The sequence below is a fragment of the Hypanus sabinus genome, chromosome 10 (assembly GCF_030144855.1).
Source record: "Hypanus sabinus isolate sHypSab1 chromosome 10, sHypSab1.hap1, whole genome shotgun sequence".
Classification (NCBI taxonomy): Eukaryota; Metazoa; Chordata; class Chondrichthyes; order Myliobatiformes; family Dasyatidae; genus Hypanus; species Hypanus sabinus.
In genome coordinates, this window is record NC_082715.1 from 75553536 (window position 1) to 75577445 (window position 23910).

General features: G+C 39.9%; 1 protein-coding gene across 1 annotated transcript in view; it reads left to right on the top strand.

Annotated features, from left to right (window-relative positions):
* ddx43 (DEAD (Asp-Glu-Ala-Asp) box polypeptide 43) overlaps positions 1 to 23910 on the top strand; it is a 67082-nt gene that overhangs the window by 23541 nt on the left and 19631 nt on the right. The window contains exons 6-12 of the mRNA XM_059983458.1: positions 4528 to 4684; positions 4811 to 4929; positions 10012 to 10122; positions 12212 to 12353; positions 13593 to 13693; positions 15735 to 15822; positions 17979 to 18106. Coding sequence (XP_059839441.1) covers positions 4528 to 4684; positions 4811 to 4929; positions 10012 to 10122; positions 12212 to 12353; positions 13593 to 13693; positions 15735 to 15822; positions 17979 to 18106 — 846 coding nt within the window. The remainder of the gene's footprint in view (positions 1 to 4527; positions 4685 to 4810; positions 4930 to 10011; positions 10123 to 12211; positions 12354 to 13592; positions 13694 to 15734; positions 15823 to 17978; positions 18107 to 23910) is intronic.

A 23910-nucleotide genomic window follows, 5' to 3' on the forward strand; every position in this document is an offset into this window, starting at 1 on the left:
ACAATTGACATTGGGAAGATGTTGGAGTTGATTGTTCAGGATAAGATTTCAGGATCCCTGGAGGCACATGATAAAATAGGTCATAGTCAGCATGGTCTCCTCAAGGCTGATGTACCTGTTGGAATTCTTTGAAGAAATAACACACAGGATAGACAAAGGAGAATCAGTGAATGTTGTTCTGGGATTTTCAGAAAGTCTTTGAAAGGTGCCACACATGCCTCTGCTTAACAGGTTAAGAGCCCGTCATGTTACAGGACAGATACTAACATGGAGAAGGCATTGGCTGATTGGCAGGAGGCAAAGAGTGAGAATAATGGGAGCCTTTTCTATTTGGCTGCCACTGACTAGTGGTGTTCCATGGGGATCTAGGTTGGGACCACTTCTTTTTGCATTATATGCTAATGATTTTTTGGCCAAGTTTGCAAATTATACGAAGATGGGTGGAGGGGCAGATAGCTTTGAGGAAGTGGAGAGGCTACAAAAGGAATTAGACAGATTAGCAGAATGAAATTAGAATTAGCAGAATTGGCAGATGAAATTCAGTGTATGGTCATGTACTTTGGTGCAAGGTGACTTGAAAGTCCACGAGCTGTTTAGGTGGTGAAAAAGGCAAATGCAATGTTAGCATTCATTTCAAGAGGACTACGATATAAAAGGAAGGGTGTAGTTTTGAGGCCTTAGAACGCACTGATCAGGCCTCACTTGGAGTATTGTGAGCAGTTTTGGGCTCCTTATCTAAGAAAGGATTTACTGACATCAGAGAGGGTTTGAAGGAGGTTCATGAAAATGATTGTGGGATTGAAAGGCTTATCATACTAGGAGCATTTGATGACTCAAGTCCTGTACTCACTAGAATTCAGAAGCCTGAAGGAGGATCTCATTGAAACCTATTGAATGTTGAAAGGCCTCAGTAGAGTGGACGACAAAAGGGTATTTCCTACAGTGGCTTTGAACACTACCTCACTTTTTTAATATATAGTATTTATGTTTTTGCACATTTTTTAAATCTATTCAGTATACGTAACTGATTTACTTGTTTATTTATTCTCTCTCTCTCTCTCTCTCTCTCTCTCTCTCTCTCTCGCTCTCGCTCTCGCTCTCTCACGCTCGCTCTCTCTCTCTCTCTCTCTCTCTCTCTCTCTTTCTCCCCCCCCCCCCCCCCATTATGAATTGCATTGCACTGCTGCTAAGTTAACAAATTTCACGTCACATGCTGGTAATGATAAACTTCATTCTGGGACAGTCTTAAGACCAGAGAGTGGTGAACCTGGAATTCATTGCTACAGGTGGCTATAAAGGCTAAGTTATTTGGGTATATTTAAGACCGAGATTGATGGATTCTTGAGTATGAAGGGATATGAGGAGATGGATCAGCCATGATGAAATGGCAGAGCAGGCTTGATAGGCCAAATGGCCTCATTCTGCTCCCATGTCTTATGGTCTCTAATCACTTGAGCTTTAAAGGGAGTGGATCACGTAGCAGTGAAATAAGAAGCTCAATATTTGTATTGATGGATAAAGAAATGTCTCATAGTTGATTCAGATCATGGTGAATCTGTGAAATTAATTGCCACAGAAGGCTGTGGAGGCCAAATCATTAGGTATATTTAAAGCAGAGTTTTAGTTTTCTGATTTGTAAGGGTGTCAAGTGTTACAGGGAGAGGGCAGGAGAATAGGGTTGAGTGGAAAATATAAATCAGCATGATTAAATGAATTGTCACTGGCCTTTGAAGGCCACTTTCAGAAAAGCGGAACACAGTGCACGTGTAGTTTTGCAGAATACTTCCCCACGTCATAACTAATTGAATTATATTTCTGGGAATGTCTTTACTATATTTGTACCTCACAATGTAACCTCTTTAGTATACCTGTGGACCAAAATTTAACTTAAAATGTGAAGTTTTTACTAGGGAAAAAAATCGTAAGGAAGCTAGTAAGTTACAATTCCACTATTCAAAGTCAGGTCTATTGCCATATACACAAATGCAATGATAAACATATTTGCAATAGCATCATATAAGCATTTATGGAAAAAAACATAAACAGCATAATTTTTAACAGGAAGGAACACAATTAAGAACAAAAAAAACAAGTCCATTTTAGTCGGTTCATTTTTGTTCAAAATGTTTCGAATGATATAGGTGTTACCAAACTGAAATAGTGATCGACGTTGTGCAAGTTGGTTCAAGAACTGACAAATTCAAGTAGCTGTTCTTGAGCCTAGCTATTGTGGGACTTCAGGCTCCTGTATCTCTTCCCATAATGGTAGTAAAGAGAAATTGGCATGTCCCAAATGATGAGAGTCCTTAATGATGGATGAGGTACCACCTTTTGAAGATGTCCTAGATGGTGGGAACAGTTTTGCCCAAGGTTGGAGCTGGCTGAGTTTATGAACGTCTGCAGCCTATTGTGATCCTGAGTATTTTCTAATGTAAAATTTCTAATCAGTTTTCAATGTTAAAGACACAATTTATGATGTAATAACTGTCAACCAACTGGTGAGAATATTCAAGGACATCTTCGATCTCTCACTGCTGCAGTCGGTGGTTCCCATTTGCTTCAAAAGGGTGACAATGATACCAGTACTCAAAAAGAAAAGGATGAGCTGTCTCATTGACTAGTACCCAGTCGCACTTGCATCTACTGTGATGTAGTGCTTTTAAAGGTTGATCATGGTTAAACTCAACTCCTGCCTAAGCAAGGACCTGGACCAATAGCATTTGTCTGTCGTCACAATAGGTCCACGGCAGATGCAATCTCACTGGCTGTCCACTCCCCTAACAATAACTTGGACAATAACAATACCTCAGGCTGCTGTTTATTGATTACAACTCAATGCTCAGCACAATCATACTCTCAGTTCTAATCACCAAGCTCCAAAACTTTAACCTCAGTATTTTCTGCTGCAACTAGATCCTTGACTTCAGCACTGGGAGACCAGTTAACATGGATCAAACATAGCATCTCCTCACTGGCAGTCAACACGGGCAAACCTCAAGGATACATGCTTAGCCTACTGTTCTACTCTCTGCACCTGTCATATCTGGTACCTGTCAGATAACTGAGCATTTACTACAATCTCCCTGTTGTTCTGAAGCAATGTCATTGCTGCCTTCTAGGGGGAGTAAACTGTGTACTACTTGTTCCATCAAAGTCCTGACTTTACACTTTCCACACCCTACAAAGCAAATCCTCTCTGCACATATTCTTTACTTTCTTTCCTAGAAATGACATCTTAGAATCCTTGAGTCCTACGTTTCAGGTCATTACCGTTGAAGGTTCAGATTTTAATTGTTTTATATATATATAATGTGTGTACATTAATGTGTGCTACTTTCCTCCAATCACCTTAAAATTATACCTCCTTGTATAAGCAATTTTCACCCTGTGGGAAGGTCTCTGGCTAGCCTCTGGTCTTTTACAGCTCTATAAAGTTGCCTGTCATTTTGTACTCCAAAAACAAAAACATTAGCTTAATCAACCTATCCTCATAAGGCATGCTCTAAAATCTTGGGAGCATCTTGGTAAATCTCCTCTACACTCTCTCTGACATATCCTCCCTGTAACAAAGTGTCCAGAACTAGTTGTTAAGAAGGTGTATGGTATGCTGGCATTTAACCACCATAGGATTGAGTTCAGAGCCATGAGGTAATGTCATAGCTATATAAGACCTTGGTCACGCCCCACTTGGAGTACTGTGTTCAGTTCTGATCACCTCACCTGTAGAAAGTTGTGGATGCTATAGAGAGTGCAGAGGAGATTTTCAAGGACGTTACCTGGATTGGAGGGTGCACCTTATGAGAATAGGTGGAGTGTTCTTGGCCTTTTGTCCTTGGAGTGACAGAGGATGAGAGGTGACCTGATAGAGGTGCATAAGATGGGGGGGGGGGCATTGATCATGTGGATAGGCAGAGGCTTTTTCCCAGGGCTGAATGGATAACACGAGAGGGCATAGCTTTAAGGTCGTTGGAAATAAGTACTGAGGGGATGTCACGGGTAATTTTTTTTCACACAGAGAGTGATGGGTATGTGGAATGCACTGCCGGTGGTGGTGGTGGAAGTGGATACAATAGGGTCTTTTAAGAGCCTCTTGGATAGGTTTGTGGAGCTTAGAAAAATAGTGGGCTATGCACCAGGGGAATTTTAGACAGTCTCTAGAGTAGATTACATGGTCGATACAACATTGTGGGCCGAAGCACCTGAAATGCTGTAAATTTCCATGTTCTATTAACTAATACTACCTGCAGTCACCATTTTCAGCATCTGTATGAATGCATTGCTCTTGTTCCTGAAAATTGACATAAGATGCATCAAAGAGAATATTTCTTCTACTGTGATCTTATTACAGAGGCTGTAAAAGCCTCTCAGGACTCATGGTTTTTACTCCCCTAAACCTTCAGAATTGGATTAGGGTTGGAGATGGAAAGAATTGATTTCTCTCTAATCTTCTAAGTGAGTTTCTTTTAATCAAGGTATGCAGAGTCTCAGCTGTTTATTTTCTCTGTACTGTCATGCTTGTTTTAACAGAAAGCAAAATAACAATATAACATGTGAAGATGTGACTGAAGGTACAAAGCGACAAATTCCTAATCCAGTGTGCACATTTATGGAAGCTTTCCAGCATTATCCTGAGATTATGGCAAGTATTAAGAGAGTTGGGTTCCAGTACCCTACTCCAATCCAGGTATGAAAACTTCACTTTGTATTCAACCAGATTTTGATTTATCTGAACCAGTTGCTGTAATCTAATTTTTCAAGCAATGCCAGTGAAATTTGGTTTAGTTATCTGTGGAATGTGCTTATGCTTCAGTCTCAAGCGTGGCCCATAATTTTGATGGGGATTGATCTGATTGGGATAGCACAGACTGGAACTGGAAAAACTCTGGCATATCTCTTACCTGGGTTCATCCATCTGGATCTACAGCCGATGTAAGTTTCCTGGTGGTTTCCACAATGCCTCAAGGCAATAATATCCCACCTCCTTTCTTCTTAACCCTATCAGATTGTTAACCCTCTTGTGTCCAAGAGTGATGAAAGAGCCTCAGAGCAGCCATTTAGCTGTGTTCACCTGTATTGTGCTGAGCGGGGAGGTGAACCCTGTTGCTTTCTTCGGTGATCACCCCAGCAGACTGCTGAAATCTGGTGCAGCCAAGCCTACAGGGTAAGGCTGAGTTCACAGTGACTCACAGAGCAATCCCAGTGACTGGCAACATTGAGACTAAGTCAGGAGTTGAAACATAGCACATACACTCAATGCCCACTTTATCAGCTACACTTGTACACCTTGTTAACGCAAATATCTAATAGCCAATCATTTGGCAGCAACTCAGTGCAAAAAAGCATGTAAACAGCATCAAGAGGTTCGGTTGTTAACCAAAGAGGTTTTGACCAAATATCAGAATGGGTAAGGAACCATGGAATGATTGTTGGTACCAGATGGGGTGGTTTGAGTATCTCAGAAACTGCTGATCTCCTGAGATTTTCACATATGCCAATTTTGAGAGCTTACAGAGAATGGTGCGAGAAACAAAAAAAAAACAAGTCCAGTGAGTTGCAGTTCCATGTGTGAAAACACCTTGCTACAGGTCAGAGGAGATTGGCCAAACTGGTTCAAGGGGCAGTAACTCAAATAGTCAAACATTACAATAGTGGTGTGCACATGAGAATCTCTGAACACACATGTTGAACCTTGAAATAGATGGTTCACAGCAGCAGAAGACCACAAACCTACCTATTCAGTGGCCACTTTATTAAGTACAGTGGCCTAACGTACAATGTTGTGCCAACCTTTTAACATAGAGTTGCAGGTTAGAGTTCCAGCATCAGTAGTGAGGATTAAGAAGGTATGGACAAGGAAAGCACAGGAGCACTTACAGGACTGTTTTGAATCAATCCACTGGACTGTATACAGGGATTCATCTTCGAATCTGGATGAGTATGCTGTGCAGTTGTTATCAACTTCATTAAACCTGTTTAAATGAATGTGTACCTATTAAAAACCTGTACATTCTCAAACCAAAAGCCATGGATGAACCAGGGGGTTCAGCATCTGTTGAGGGCTAGATCTGTGGCATTTAGGTCTGGCATCCCAGGTCTGTACAAAAAACGAGGTATGATTTGCAGAGGGCTATTTCAAGAGCGAAGCAGCAGTTCCGAGCAAGGTTGGAGGCAACATTGGATGCATGTCAACTCTGGCAGAGTTTGCAGGACATTACTTCCTAAAAAGTGAAACCCAATAGCACAATTGGCAGTGATGCTTTACTACCAGACAAGCTTAATGCATTTTATGCCCATTTTGAAAGGGAGAATATACTACAGCTGTGAAGATCCCTACTGCACCTGGTGACCCTGTGATGTCTGTCTTGGAGGCCAATATCAGGCTGTCTTTCAGGAGGGTGAACCCTTGCAAGGTAGTAGGCCCCGATGGATGTATGGTGGGTGTATTCAAGGACATTTTAAAACTCTCACTTCTACCGTAGGAAGTTCCCACCTGCTTCAAAAGAGTAACAATTATACCAGTGCCAAGAAGAATAATGAGGATGTTTAATGACTATTGTTCAGTAGCATTCACATTTTTGGTGATGAAATGCTTTGAGAGGGTCGTCATGGCTAGAATTAACCCCTGCCTCAGCAAGGACTTGGACCCTGCAATTTGCCTAACACCGCAATAGCTCTACGACAGACACAATCTCTGTCTCTTCACACGGCTTTGGATCACCTGGACAATACAAATACTTATATCAGGATGCTGTTCTTTGACTATAGCTCAGCTAAATGCAACATAATTCCCACAGTCCTGATGGTTAAACTACAGAACCTGGGTTTCTATCTCCCTCTAAAACTGGATTCTTGACTTCATAACCAAAAGACCACAGTCTGTACGGATTGGTAATAAATATGTCCTTCTCGCTGATGATCAATATTGGCACACCTCGGGTATGTGTGCTTAGCTCACTGCTCTATGTGTGGCTAGGTATAGCTCAAATGCCATCTATAAACTTGCTGATGATACAACCATTGTTACTAGAATTTCAAATGGAAACGACATGGCATAGAGGAGCAAGATATACCAACTAGTTGAGTAGTGTTGCTGCAGCAATCTTGCATTCAGCATCACTAACAATAAAGAACTGATTGTGGACTTCAGAAAGGGGAGGACAAGGGAGACAAACCAATCCTCATTGAAGGATCAGAAGTGGAGAGAGAGCAATTTCAAGCTCTTGGGTGTCAAGGTTTCTGAGGATCAAACCTGGTCCCAAAATATTGATGCAACTACATAGACAATAGTTGTATTTCATTAGGAGTTTGAGGAGATTGGTTTGTTACTTAAAACACTCAAACCTCTACAGATGTACCATGGAGAGCATTCTGACAGGCTGCAACACTGTCTGGTACGGTGGGGCGAGGGCGCAGAACTGAAAGAAGCTACATGCAGTCTTGGGTACTATCCTCCATAGTATCCAAAACAGCTTCGAGATGAAGTGCCTCAGAAAGGAAGTGGCCATAATTAAGGGCCCCCATCACGCAGAGCATGCCCTCTTCTCATTGTTCCCATAAAGAAGGAGGTAGACAAGCCTGAAGGTACACACTCAGCAATTCAGGAACAGTTTCTTCCCCTCTGCCACCCAATTTCTAAATGGACATTGAACCTATGAACACTAATTCACTTTTTTATTATTTCTGTTTTTGTGCTATTTAATATACATATATACTTACTATAATTGATTTACTTATTTTCAGTATTATCATGTATTGCATTTTACAACACCCAATCCAGAATAGTTGATCGACTGCGCTGCCCTGAGCTGCTCTAAAAAGCCATTTCGTAGGCACTCTAGAAATTCCTCCTCCTAGAATCTAGCACCAACCTGAGTTTACCAAGCTACCTGCATATTGAAGTCCTGCTTGACTATTGTAACATTGCTCTATTGTCATGCATTTTCTATCTCCTGTTGTAATTTGTAGGCCACATCCTTACTACTGTTTGGGGGATCTGTAGACAACTCCCATCAGGATCTTTTTACCCTTGCAGTTCATTAGCTGTATCCACAATGATTCAACAAGTTCCGACCCTATTTCACCTCTTTCGAAGTGTTTTGATTTCATCTATTACCAACAGAGAAACACTACCCCGTCTGCCTTCCTGCCTGCCCTTTCAATGCAGTCTATATCCTTGAACATTAAGCTCCCTGCTATAATCTTTCAGCCATCATTCAGTAATGCCTACAACATCATACCTGCCAATCTGCAACTGTATTGCATGTTCATCTACCTTATTCCATGTACTGTGCACATTCAAATGCAATACCTTTAGTCCTGTATTCACCATTTTCAATTTTTGTCTGCATTTTACCTTGCAATTCGTCCTGTTGACTGCAGTTTTGCCCCATTAGCAGCCTCTCTTCACTACACATTTCCTCTGTTTGTAAACCAGCTTCAGCACTATTATCTGTTCTTCCTACAATACTACTTGCATTGAAATACATGCAACTCAGGACACTAGTCACACCATGCTCAACATTTTGATTCCCAACTTTGTATGAGGTCTTACCAACATCTGCCTCCACAACCTCTCCACTAACTGTTCTGGCACTCTGGTTCCCAGCCCCCTGCAGCTCTAGTTTAAACCCCACCATGTAGCATTAGCAAATCTTTCTGTTATGATATTAGTAGCCCTTCAGTTCAACTCCAAACCATCTTTAATCTGATTGATATGGAACTTGAAAGAATCAGGAGGGCATTTTGAAGATCCATTTGCATTTCTACGGGTAGCATGAGATCATCAGTTGCAGCTAGTTTTCTCATTAGGCAAAAATCGGGGTGGGGGTGCAATTGGACAGCATGGCAATGGTGCAATGTTTTACAGGATTAGCAATCAGCGATTGGGGTTCAATATCCAGTACTGTCTGTAAGGAGTTTATACGTTTTCTGAGTGCTTCTGTTTCCTCCCACAGTTCAAAGACATGCAGGTTAGGATTAATGGGTTGTGGGTGTGCTGTGTTGGCACTGAAAGCATGGTAACACTTGCGGGCTTTTATCAGGATGTCCTCGGACTGTGTTAGTCATTGACGCAACAACCTATTTCAGTGTCACCTACTGAGTTTCTCCAGTACATTTTGTGTATTTTGTAGTATGTTTCAGTATTCAATATGCATGTACCAAATAAAGCTAATTTTTATCTTTAAAACAGAAAGTTATTAAATGCAGGTGTGGAATATCCATTAAGTGGGAGCCAGTGAACTTAATTGAGGAAGATAAATATTTGATAAAGGAAGATGGGACTGAGGGTTTAGATCTCTCCGAGCAAGAGGGAGCGCAAATCACAGTTCTTTCAGAGAGGAAAAAGCGATTGCTAGGGAATGTGGAACCGAACTAAAGAATGTGCTGATCACAGGGCAATGAAAAGTGGGCATAAATGTTGTAATATTTGAGATCCAGCATGCATTGCAGTGAACTGAATCTGCTATTTCTGCTGCAAAGTTCAATAAATGAACAATCATATGAGTATCAAAGTTATAACATAATGCTGGAGGAACTCAGTAGATTAGGCAGCATTTGTAGAAGGGAGTAAACAGCCAATGTTTTGGGCCAAGTCCCTTCATCAGGACTGGAAAGGAAGGGGGCACAATAAGATGGGGAAGATGGGAAGGACCCATACGATGCTATACTATTCCTGTGTTCTTTTCCACAATGCCTTGGATAATTGGTTTGCTGTAATTTACATCTAAAGTCAACGACTGAGGACGACTTATTCTTGGATAACTAATCTTTTGAATTTTTTCGAAGTTTGCTGGGAACTCTTAAGATGAATCAATACTTTTAGCATAAAACCAGGTGTTGAAATTTTCAATGATTGTGAATAGGAATGAATATAAACATTGTAGCTAGCTTCCTCTTAGGAATTACGTGCCTCTATTTGTTTTGAGAGCATAAAGTTCGTCTGTCTGAGTAGGGTAGTTACCTGTAGATTACACTGTGCCCAAATTCTATAACTGCTCTACTTGTTTTCAGGCATCGAGACAAAAATGATGGCCCTGGAATGCTGGTCCTCACACCAACCAGGGAGCTTGCTCTTCAGATACAGGAAGAGTGCAACAAGTACAGCTACAAAGGGATTAAGAGGTATTGGTTACTGTACAAGTATTTTAAATGCAAAAGAGTTTTTGGTAAAGACTTATTTATGGGGCCTTAGCACAAACAAAATTTAAGGTGACCAGCCAGATAAATATTGATGGAGCATTGTATTGTTGGGTGTCATCTTTCAAATGAAATATTCATTCGAATTCCCATCTACCCTTCTCCAGTTGATTGAAAAGATCCAGTTATTCTGCCTCAACCTCAGATTATCTATTATTCAAAATCTTACTGGTTCAGCACCTGGCTCATTTGGGTCCTGTTTACCTTGCTCCCATTAAACTCAGCTAGATCTTGTCTCCCTTAAATTCCCCTGCTTTCTTTAAGCTCACTGATTCACTGTAAAATTTATTATATGGTGTAACAGCTTTTGTAATAAAAAGTCAATTAAATATTTGGCATTACTAAGAGTAGTTTCCAATGGAGGAAAACCTGCATCACAAAGCTCTGTTGGAATTATCAGAGTTTTACCTCATCTCACATGATAGTCACTTAATTGGCCAGGACTTCCTCAAGCCCAGGGTCAGCATTTCTGAAATCAAGCTTGTATGTTGCGCTGTATATCTTTCGAGAAAAGTTCCTTCCATAAGGATATCTTCATCATCAGTTTGTACGGAGGCACTTTATGTGTAAAATTATCCTTTTTAAGATCAAAAAGGGACCATTTCATTAACTCTGATTTCAATAACTTTGTCAAAGTTATGAAACATCTTTAGAACCTAAACATAACCATTGATGTGATATTGAAAATGAGAAAAAGTGGTAGCACTTGTTGCAACTTTCAATGACTGACAATGAAATTACTTCATTGATTGGGTGAGGGGCAGTCAAGCAGTGGAGATGTCATGGGTGCATTTATTTAGTCATGAGTGTTTAATCGACTAATAGAAGTTGCACTAGCAGCAATGAAATTGAATGATAAAGTGATTAGCTTCACAAGGGCAGAGTGGTTTTGGCACGGTATATTAACTTTCATTACAATAAGCATATCAGTTTATGTGGGAAAGGTAGTGAACTCTGGTGACTGCATGATGGTTTTCTGTGGTATTTTTAGAAACATAAGAAGATCACACAGTATCTGTGAAGGAGGTATCAGAATTAGTGTTATAGCTCACCTTAGAACTTGTATCCATGGCTTCTTAAGGTGCTGAGTATTTGCAGTGATTTCACTCTTTACCTCATGATTCCAGCATCTCTAGAGTTTTAGATGAAAATGTAACAAGCTCCTGCCCATCATTGGAGCTTGGAATTATGAGGAGGGATCTCATTGAAACCTGTTTGTATATTGAAAGGTCTGGATCGAGTGAATGTGGCAAAGATGTTTCCTATAGTGGGTGATTCTAGGGTCAGAGGACGCAGCCTCAGAATAGAGGGACATCCATTTAGAACAGAGATGAGGAGGGATTTCTGTAGCCAGAGGATGATCAAGCTGTGAAATTCATTGCCATAGATGACTGTGGAGGCTAAGCTATTGGGTATATTTAAAGTAAAGTTTGATAGGTTGATCAGTAAGTGTGACAAAGGTCATGGGGAATGCAGGAGAATGCGGTTGTAGACTCTGTGGGGTGAATGGCCTAATTTTGCTCCTATGTTTTGTGGCATCGTGGTCTTTTTATCATGTCAGTAACGGGAAGCAATGACCTCCTTTCTGGAAACGTTTCTCAACTGATCACCCAGAAGTTTGCAGCACTAACTTGCAGAACATTATTTCACCATTGCCTCTGCATTTATATAGATAAAATCAAGAAATCAGGTAATGTTTCCAGTGATTCCATTTCAATATAACCTTCTCTTCAATGTTACTCCTTAAATATTGCCAAAGGTCAGGATTAGAGTATATTTATCACATGTGCATCGAAATGCATTGTTTGCATTAACAACCAACACAGTTAATGATGTGCTGGGGTATCCCACAAGTTGCAGAATTTCAGTGTCGTAAGGAGAATTTCACTCTGAGAATTTGGGTTCTTAATCAATTTATTAGAATGGATTTTTTGTTTTGTATATTTCAGAGAGGCTTTAAATATACCTGCATTCCCAACTATTTGGTTTAATTACAAAATGTTTTGTTTTGCAGTATTTGTATTTATGGAGGGGGAAGCCGTAAAGATCAGGTTAAGTTCATTACAAAAGGAGTGGACATTGTTATTGCAACTCCCGGGCGGCTGAATGATCTTCAGATGAACAACTGCATCAATTTGAAGAGCACAACATATTTGGTCAGTGAATAGAGGAACTGAAGCAGTGTTAACCCAATGTCTATAACTGCATTCTATTTAGAATTGTTAATAAAGCAGAGTGAATGTAGTCCTGGTGTGGGTGTTTCATAGTGATCATGTTTATTGTACAGGCGCTCTGCCAATAGCTCAAAAAACTAATTCAAGAATGAATAATTTGTTGTTTCTATACTATCATCACTCTATCAAAAGTTTCAATGAAGAAAGATGTTTTGTTTTTTAAGTCAGGAAAGAGATTAAGTTTGGGGGTACCAACCCAGTCCAGAAACCCAGAGTCTCTATGGCCCATTGATTTTGTGTTGGCTCACAAAGCAATCATATCAGTCCAAATCTTCTTTACTCCCCCCCACCCCCAGTTTCCCTCAATTGTTTTTTTCTGATCCTCCGTTCACCCACCTACCCAAGGGCCAATTTACCTATTTAACCACATGTTAGGGTTTGAAGATACAAAAGCCTGAAAACACTTATCACCAAGCTTAAAAATTGCTTCTGCACCAGTGTTATAAGACTAATGAATGGTTCCCTAGTACAGTGAGAGCAGACTCTTGACCTCACAGTCTGTTTCATTCTGACCTTGCACCTTATTGTCTATCTGCATCACACTTTCTCTGTAATTGTAAAACTTTATTGTTTTACCTTGTTCTACTTCAGTGCTCTGTGATGAATTGATGTATGAATGTTGTTCTTCCAGCATTTTGTGTATGCAAGACAAGCTCTTCACTCTACTGGAATAAACAAATTCCAGTTCCAATGGGATATGGAGGGAAGCCCACGCACTCACCTCGAAAGAACGTAATCTCTACACAGATAGCATTGTAGTTCAGGAATTAACCTGGTTTGCTGAAGTTGAGGCAGGCTTTCTGCTGTTGGAAGATTAACACCACAAAGTGATGGGCTTTGTCTTAATGTTACTATTTTACAAGGCAGTATTTATGTTACTATTGTTACTATTTTACAAGTTTCCTACTCAGTTAGTGAGGAAACAATCACAGATACATATATTTAATGAACCTTGGGTACCCAAAACACTTTAGGTTATAATTACTTATCTACCCCAGTTAAAGTGTTTTATAGGCAGATATAATAGTGACATTGCAAACAGCAGCTGAATTGCTTATGGCATAATCACACAATCTTTAATCTAATCACATCACTCTGGCTGAAGATTATGATAAATCCATAATTTTCTTGCTAAGTTTTCCCACTTCTTCCTTTTTAAAGGTATTGGATGAAGCAGATCGAATGCTGGATATGGGATTTGAACCTCAGATTATGAAGATCATTTTGGATATACGACCTGATAGACAGACAATTATGACTAGGTATAAAATAGTACCTGGTGGACTCTGATTAACTTTCTGGCAAAAGAAATCAAGCCTCAGTAATTGGTCAAGAAAAAAATCAAATGCATGTTCTCAGTACTTCACCACTTGGTAGTAGAGGGATGTGTGTAGAGTTTGATGGAGGTAAGATCAGGTCCCTTCTGATTGTAGTGTCATAGAATGCTACAGCACAGAAACAGGCTCTTTAGTCCATCTAGTCCATGCTGAACTATTAACCTTGTAAACACAAGATTCTGCAATTCTAGGGCAACATGAACAAAGTGAAGGGCCTCAGCCCAAAGCATCATCTCTTTATTCCTCTCCATAGATGCTACCTGACCTGCTGAGTTCTTCCAGCATTTTGATTGTCCTGACATTGATAGCAGAGCTGACCAGCTTCTTTCCATTGGCTGATTAAATTTTATTCATCTAGTAATAATGTCATCTGGCCCAACAAGCTTGCATTGCGCAATTACAGCATGCGACCAATTAACCTGCTAACCTGTATATCTTTAGGATGTGCGAGGAAACTGATAATGCTCACCTTACAGACAGCGGTGGAATTAAACCTAGATTGCTGGCTTTAAAATAGTGTTGTGTTGTGTTATGCTATGCTACGCTGCTGCCTCATTTTTAAATATTTAGCAGCGCTAACAACAACGATGGTGCTGTGTCTTAGCATCAGTCTGGAGCACCACCTACTATGGATAGCTCAAATTAATGAGCTCAGAATAATTCACTTCACTAGCTCAAGTGCCCAACTGGTGGCAGCTACCCCATAGAAGCTATGCCTTGTGTTTAGTTTTATTTCTTGTTTATTTTATTTAGAGTTAAAGTGCAGGACAGGCCCTTCTGGCCCAACAAACAGCACTGCAACTGCCCACCTATTTTAACACTCGTCTAATCACAAGACCTATTAACTAGTACATCTGGACTGTGGGAGAAAACCAGAACATCTGGAGGAAACTAATGCAGTTCATGGGAAAAATGTATAGACTCCTTACAGAGGGTGCTGGAAATGGACTCCTAACTCTGGAATGCCCCAAGCTGCAATAGCAGTTGCACTAGCCGCTATGCTACTGTGGCACCCTCTTTCAGAAACTGGTGAAATGGGGTAATGTGCATAATTCCATTATTGCCAGCTGTATGTATAGAAATGGCTATGTATCATTGGAGGTCAGTGTTGCTTTCCCTTTACTGGAGCAGCAATATGTTCTATGTTTTAACAATTGGGTGTATAAAGAGAGGATGGGAGGATGAATACAGGGCCCTGGTGAAGGATTTTGTCAAATGCTGCAAGCTGAATCATCTGCAGCTCAACATCAGTAAGACAAATGAGATGGTGATGGGCTTTAGGAAGACTAAGCCTGCATTGCTCCCTGTTACTATTGATGGTGAGGATGTGGATGCGGTGAGCTCATACAAGTACCTGGGGTGCACCTGGATGACAGACTTGAGTAGAGCACCAACACAGAGGCTGTGAACAAGAAGTGCCAGAGTTACTTCTATTTCCTAAGGAGACTGTGGTCCTTTAGTGTGCAGGCCTCTTCTTCACATGTTCTACCAGTCTGTTGTCACCATTACAATCTTCTACATGGTGGTGTCCTGGGGCAATGGCATCTACACGGGTGATGACAACAGGCTCAATAAACTGATTAGAAAAGCTGGCTTTGTTTTAGGAATCAAAAACTGGACACTGTAGCCTGTGGTAGAACAAAGGACCTTATGGAAAATCTTGGCAATTCTGGACAATGTTTCTCACCCTCTGAATACCATCTTGGCTGAACTGAGGAACACTTTTAGTAATAGACTAAGACAACTGCGCTCCTCCAAAGAGCGCCATATGAGGTCATTCTTACTATTGGCCATTATTTAGACTATAAGTCTCATTGGGCTGTTTGTGGTTTTTTTTATTCTTCCTACTTCTAATATTTGTAGTGCACTTGTAAAGCTGCTGTGCCACTAATTTCCTTTGGCATCAATAAATCTATCTATGCTAGAGACATCACAGTGTTGTTAACGCTTTCTCCTCCCACCACAGTGCAACATGGCCTGATGGAGTTCGGAGATTATCACAATCCTATTTAAAGAATCCAATGATGGTTTATGTAGGAACACTTGATTTGGCAGTAAGTAAAGTTTATTGTCATTTATTCCGTACTTGAAAAAAAATTAATATAATTTGCATTGCAGGAGCAGTTTTGCAAATAGAGGCACCTATCATGGTTTTGAAGTACACTAAATGGCAACTGCTGTGTTCCTCCAGGGTAACTGGGACTGTCCTCTGCTGCCCTTCCCACTGTGCCAAGAGACTAATGCAAGCCACTGCCTCTGCTTCTACACCAATTAATCGCCATGGCTTGACATGAGGCCACTGGTGGTGTGTGCCCTGGGGTAACATCGCTATTGAGATGTTAGGCTTGTTACTGCACCCGAGACAGAGCGTGCAGTGATGGGGATTTAACTGGCTGCTCTGTGGTGAGTGACAAGTCATAGACCACAACAGTTCTGAAACAGGCCCTTCATCCTGTTTGGTCCATGTCAACCTGATCTTCTGTCCTATCTTACATGCACATGGAGCATAGCCCTTCAAAATCCTCTCATCCATGTATTTACCCAAACTTCTCTTGTATGTTGAAGTTAAACCCACATTCTCCACTTCTACTGGCAGCTTGCTCCACACTCTCACCATCCTCTGAATGAAGAATTTCCTCCTCAGGTTCCCCTTAACCCAGGGGTCACCAACCACGGTCCGGTTTAATATTGACAATATTCTTGCAGATCAGCCGACAGTGGGGGTGGGGGGGTGTTAATCACGACTGGAATATAGGTGACAAGTCAACTATAAGTCACTTATAAGTGGCTAATACACTCAATTTCGTTTCTATAAGGATTTATCTAACGAATTTAATATTAAACATACAGTGCATATTTTCCTTGCTTGAATATAGTGATAAGTCAATAGCACCATAACATTTTAAGTAACGTTTGGATATTAAAAACACAGCGCATATTTTCCTAGTATGAACATATAAAATCATTGCAACACACCAGTGAGAGGACAAGGTAGGGGCCGGAGGTCCCCGTGCCGGGGCCGCGGCGGTTGCAATCCAGAGAGAGTGTCCGACCAAGCAAGGAGTGCAACAGGATGCGTGCCTGCCCTCTTTGTAGGTAGGTAGGATCTATCGGCCAACAAGAGTCCTGACGAAGGGTCTCAGCCTGAAACGTTGACTGCTCATTTCAACGGATGCTGCCTGACCTGCTGAGTTCATCCAGTTTGTTTGTAAGAGTTTGGCTTGAGGGATGACTTTCAGTAGATCACAGCGAGGTAGCTGCTCTGCTACTTAAAAAACCCTGAGCCCGCATTAGGTCATCTGCAAATATTTTAGCACCGGGTTCCCCACGAGCATTCGGTGTGCTAAACGGATTTAGAGGCCTGTAGCACTGACACTTCTCACCAGCCAGGCAATGCGGACGGTTACCCGAGGCCAACCAGTGATCCCTGGCGCTAGGGTATCACTGCGTTTAGGCGACTGATGACCTGGTGTGGGTAATGACTTTGCGTGCATAATGACCTCGTGCATTCAAGTTCAACAGTGGGCATGACAGGAAATGGGAAAAGGTGCAGCTGACTCATAACGTTTCATATCGCCAAATCATATTGTTTCCTCGCAGCCTGGTAGCACATGCTTTGCACCCCAGTGGTTGGGGACCACTGCTTTAACCCATGACCTCTAGTACTAGTCTCAGACAACCTGAGGGAAAATAACCTACATGAATTTTCTCTTGTCTACACCCCTTATAATTGTGAATACTTTTATAAGATCTCCTCTCATTCCCTTGTGCTCCAGGAAATAAATTCCTAACCTGTTCAACCTATCCCTGTAATTCAGGTCCTCAACTCTTGGCGATATCCATACAATGTGGGAGAAGCTACAGGATCTAGCCAGGCTGGGGGTGGAAATTCCACATGATGGCTTGCACTCAAGATGTCTGTCACAGTGTCGTCCTAAGCTCCAGCATTGAGTGGTTGCCTGCCTAAGGTTAGCCTCTCACCTTTGAACTATGAGGCAGTTCTTGACTGAATTCCCTTAAATGGCTGACCTGATGGGTGGTTCACTTTCAGAATTTAAACAAGAGGACCAAGAATGCTGTAATAATTGAATGCTCTGTAGAGTAGCATTAAGTGTAGTCCGGTGTATAGCAGCAACAGAATGACTGTATCTACAGAACAGACAAAGCAAGAGAGCATATGTAGGATAATATCTAATTGTGTTTCTGGCAGGCAGTGGAGACAGTGGAGCAAAATGTAATGGTTATCCCTGAAGAAGAGAAAAGAAACTATGCACTTCACTTCATCAAATGCATGAAACCAGAGGACAAAGTCATCATTTTTGTTGGAAAAAAGGTCATGTAAGTACTGAGCACCAATGTGAGAGCAGTGGTTCTTTGCCTTTCTTCAAATCTAGTGCATGCAAGCTTACAGAGACATTGTGTTTCTACATGGGGGAGGGGGGAGATACATGCTGTCAACTGATGTGTGTTAAAACTAATTTGGCAGGTGAGTGGGAACCAGAGTGAAGGGACTCGTGAATTTAGAAACAGGAAGGGGTCAATAAGACCACTGGGTGTTTTTTATAGACCACCCAATAGTAACACGGACATCAAGGAGCAGATAGGGAGACAGATTCTGGAAAGGACTAATAATAATAGGGTTGTCATGGTGGGAGATTTCATTTTTCCAAATATTGATTGGCATCTCCCTACAACAAGGGGTTTAGATGGGGTGGAGTTTGTTAGTTGTGTTCAGGAAGGTTTCCTGACACAATTTGTAGATAAGCCTACAAGGGGAGAGGCTGCACTTGATCTGGTATTTGGAAATGAACCTGGTCAGGTATCAGGTCTCTCAATGGGAGAGCATTTTGGAGATAGGGATCACAATTGTATTTCCTTAACATAGCATTAGAGAGGGATAGGTACAGACAAGTTAGGAAAGCACTTAATTGGAGTAAGGGGAAATATGAAGCTATCAGGCTGGAACTTGGAAGCATAAATTGGGAATAGATGTTCTCAGGGTTATGTACAGCAGAAATGTGGCAAATATTCAGGGGATATTTACGTGGCATTCTGTTCTATTGACACAGAAAGAATGGTAGGGTACAGGAACAGTGGTGTACAAAGACTGTTGAAAATCTACTCAAGAAAAGAAAATATGTAGCATATATGATGGCAGAATATAGTATTAATGGTAAGACTTGCCACTGTGGAGGATCAGAGGGATCTTAGGGTACGAGTCCATAGGACCTTCAAAGCTGCTGTGCAGGTTGACTCTGGTTAAGAAAGCATACAGTTCATTGGCCTTCATCAACGGTGGGATTGAGTTCAAGAGCTGAGAGTTAGTGTTACAGCTATATAAGACCCTGGTCAGACCCCACTTGGAGTACTGTGCTCAGTTCTGGTCACCCCACTACAAGAAGGACGAGAAAACTAGAAAGAGTGCAGAGGAGATTTACAAGGATGTTGCCTGGATTGGGGAGCATGCCTTAGGATATTAACTTGAGTGGGCTTGGCCTTTTCCCCGTGGAGTGGTGGAGGACAAGAGGTGACCTGAAAGAGGTGTATAGGATGATGAGAGGCATTGATCGTGTGGATAGTCAGAGGCTTTTTCCCAGGGCTGAAATGGCTACACAGGAGGGCACAGTTTTAAGGTGCTGGGGAGTAGGTACAGAGGAGATGTCAGGGATAAGTTTTTTTATGCAGAGAGTGATGAGTGCATGGTATGGGCTGCCAACAACAATGGTGGAGGCAGATACAATAGGGTGTTTTAAGAGACTCCTGGATAGGTACTTTGAACTTCGAAAGAGGGCTATGGGTAACCCTAGGTAATTTCTAAAGTAAGTAGATGTTCGGCACAGGATTGTTGGCTGAAGGGCCTGTATTGTGCTGTAGGTTTTTTAAGTGAAGATAGTGTGCAGTAGATTGTCAGGAAGGGCAGGCAGATGATAGGACATTATGCAGACAGAAGTGTGAGTATCAGTGCATTAGGGATGCAAAATCAAAAAGAGTACAGTATTCAAAAGTGTTAAATCACATTGCACAGTATACAAGTAATCAAGTGGATGATCTTATTGCACTGTAACAGATAGTCAGGTATGGTGTTGTGGCTATTGCTGAATCTTGACTGAAGGTTGATCGTAGTAGAGAGCTAAATGTCCAAGGTTACATATTGTATTGGAGGGTTAAGAAGGTAGACAGAGAGTGTGATGTGGCCCTGCTTGTAAAGAATAGCATCAAATCAGGAAAAATATGACATTGGATCGGAAGATATTGAATCCTTGTGTGTTGAGTTAAGAAACTGCATGGGTAAAAGGACCCTGATGGCAATTGTGTATAGGCCTCCGAACAGTAGCAGGGATGTGGACCACAGATTACAACAGGAAACAGAAAAGGTGTGTTACAATGACTGATTTCAACGTGCAGGTCAATTTGGAAAATCAGATTGGAAATGGAATTTTGAATGTCTACAAGATGGCTTTTTAAAACAGTTTGTCATTGAGCCTACGAGGGTATCAGCTATACTGGATATATATAGCATATAATGAACCAGAGATGATTAGGGTGCTTAAGGTAAAAGAATGCTTAGGAGGCAGTGATCACAATATGATTGAGTTCAACTTGAAATTTGATAGGGAGAAAGTAAAGTCTGACATAGCAGTACTTAAGTGGTGCAAAGGAAATTACAGTGGTATGAGGAGGAGTTGGCCAAAGTAAATTTGAAGGAGATGCTGGCAAGGATGACAGCAAAGCAGCAATGGTGTGAGTTTCTGGGAAAAATGAGGAAGGTGCAGAATAGATGTTTTCCAAAATTGAAGAAATACTCAAGTGGTAAAATAGTACTATTTGACATGGTACATTTGGCTGACAAGCGAAATCAAAGCTAATATATAAGCAAAAGAGGAGGCATATAACAAAGCAAAAATTAGTGGGAAGCAGAAGATTGGGAAGCTTTTAAAACCCTACAGAGAGCATCTAAAAGAACCATTAGGAGGAAAAGATGAAATATGAAAGCAAGCTAACAAATAATATCAAAGTGGATAGTAACGGCTTTTCAAGTATGTTTTTAAAAATATATATATATATATATATATATATATACATAAATAAAAGAGATGAGAGTGGGTATAAGACCACTAGAAAATTAGGCCGGAGAAATAATAACAGGCAAAGGAATGGCAGATTAACTAAATGAGTATTTTACTGCTGTAGAATTTGTTGAGAAAAACAAATCAATTTGTTGTTTAATAAAGTTAACAAAGTCTAAATCCTGCAATAAAGTAGGATTAAACCTCCAAAATTTAGCATTGATATATGAATCCGTTATTTTAATAGATAACTTCAGAGGTGCATGATCAGATATAGTAATACAGTCATATTTACAATCAGTAACATCTGAGTAAATGGTGATCAATGAAAAAGTAATCAATTCTTGAGTAATTATGATAAACATGGGAAAAGTATGAAAACTCTTTGTCATTAGGGTGTAGAAAATGCCAAATTTCACAAATAGCTGAATCAATCATAAAAGAGTTAATAAGAGAAACCGATTTATTCGGAAGAGTTTGGGTGGGCTTGGATCTATCCATCACAGGGTTTAAACAGCAGTTAAAATCCCCACCCATTATCAGTCTATATTGATTCAGATTAGGAAAAGATGTAAATAAGCATTTAAAAAATTCAGGACAATCAGTATTTGGAGCATAAACATTAACTAAAACAACTTTTTGATTAAAAAGTAGACCAGTAATAAGCAAAAATCTACCTTGTGGATCTGAAATTGTTTCATGATGTATAAAAGAAGTTGATGAGTCTATAAAAATAGAAACACCTCTTACTTTGGCTTGCGAATTTGCGTGATACTGTTGGCCCTTCCAAAACCTAAAAAAACATTGACTATCCACCTTCCTTACATGAGTCTCCTGCACAAAAATAACATTGGCATTCATTCTATGGAATACTTTGAATATTTTTTTCCGTTTGATCGGATGATTTAAACCATTAGTATTCCAAGAAACAAAATTAATAATCCTATCCATATTGACAATATTTATTACAATTAACACAAAAGTTTTTTAAAAAAGTGAACTCATGAACCCGGAAGAAGGAAGTGAGTTCAAGGAGAAGCTGGAAGTCACGGCACTGCAACCATTTTTGTAGTTTCATATAGGCCCATGAAATAAAACTATGCAAAAAGCAAGCAAAAAAAGAAAAAGAAAAATCCCCCTCCCTCCACCCTCGAAACCCCAGGAAAAAAGCCAAAAAGAGGCAAGCAGGCAATCTAACACTAAAATTACCCCCGTGTCTCAGGACGGCAACTCAGACAAAAAAAATTGAAAAAATACGAACAACCCATATTATAAGAAAGGGTTAATATAACAAAAGTTAAAATATAAAATTAGTATTATATATATATATATATATAAAACAAAAGGGTTAAAAAATTAAATTGATAAAACCCATAAATAAATAATACTAAATTAGTATTTTAAATGAGAGTTTAAAACTTTCAAACTCATCAAAACTGATATGACGATCCAAGCACTAGAGTCTGTCGGGAAGAAGAAATGCCGTTTTATTATTATTTTTTTAAAATCTTAATATTTAAATGTTAAAAATATAAAAAAGCTTATACAAACTTAAAAAAAGGAACCCTAATCAGTTATTTTCAAGGTTAATAGATTAATAAAATATAAAAAAAATAATAAAATCAGAATAAACCAAAAAAAAAGAGAACTTTTACAATATATAAAAAATACATGTCAGCCATACCTGAAAAAAACATCATTCTGTAAGAAATCGAAATTTATAGACTAATTATTACATTAGTCAACCTGATAGAGTGTCATTGTTCCAAAAAACTTTGAGTATCCATTGGAGATTTAAACAGCCAAACAGTTTCGTCTTCAGAAGTAACTCTCAGGTGTGCTGGAAATAACAGCGCTTGCTTGTAGCCTTTCTGGTGAAGTTTCGACATAACCGGTCTAAAAGCCATTCTTGCCCTTAAAACTTCAGGGCTATAATCTTCCAAAATACGAAATTTAAATTCTTGAAAGTTAATCATACCCTTTTTCCGAGCCGCCCGAATCAGATGCTCTTTGGTATGAGGGTAATGGATCCAGAGAATTACATGTCGTGGTTTATCGGAATCAGAATGATAGCGAGAGACACGGTGTGCACGATCGATTATTGGAGGAGAGTCCAGAACTTCTGAACCGAAGACATCCATTAGAAGTTTAGAAAAGAAAGCGGTAAGATCACCGCTCTCAAATTTTTCCAGAATCCCAATTAGCCGAAGATTTTGTCTTCGAGAGCGATTTTCAAGATTAGTAATTTTAGATTTATAACGATCCATCTGTTGAGAAGTCGAAGCTTACTCTTGTTGCTAAGTTTCGATAATATGTTCTTTCTTGTGAGCGGCTTCTTCAAGTACCAAAATACTTGCTTGTTGTTTTTGTAATTCCAGTGTAAGTGTTTGAAGTTCTCCTTCGAATGATTTTAAACACTCATCAAACGCAAAAAGCTGTTCGGTTATTTTTCTCTCCAGTCCTGCAAATTTATCTTCTATAAGCTTTACAATAGTTTCTAAAGTTATCGGTTCTTTCGTCTGTTTCGATTCTTTTGCTTTAGACATTTCAGCGAGTTGAAAATAGATCGAATAGTTAAAAAGAAAAATTCTGTATGTTTAAACCCCTTTAGAATAAGTATAAAAAGATCATTTAAGGGGTGTTTGTAGGTTAAGAAGACGTAGAAGGTTTGGAGCAAAGACAAAAGCGGTTTACTCCATAAGCGCCATCTTGAGACCCATCTTGAAACAAATTGATTTGTTTTTCTCAACAAATTCTACAGCAGAGATCTCTAGTGGAATTTTGTGGGATACTTTTAAAGCATATATTCGTGGACAGATTATTTCATTCTCTGCTGGAGTTAGGAAACGAACTAATTCTAAAATATTAACATTAGTTGATAAAATCAAAGCAATTGATAAGATTTATTCAATGACCCCTAGTAAAGAACTTTATAAAGAAAGAGTGGAACTTCAAATGGAACATAGTTTATTATTATCCTCTTCGATTGTAAGTCAGTTAATTAAATCAAAAACCCAATTCTATATGTATGGAGATAAGTCTGGTAAATTACTGGCTAATCAATTGAAAATTGTT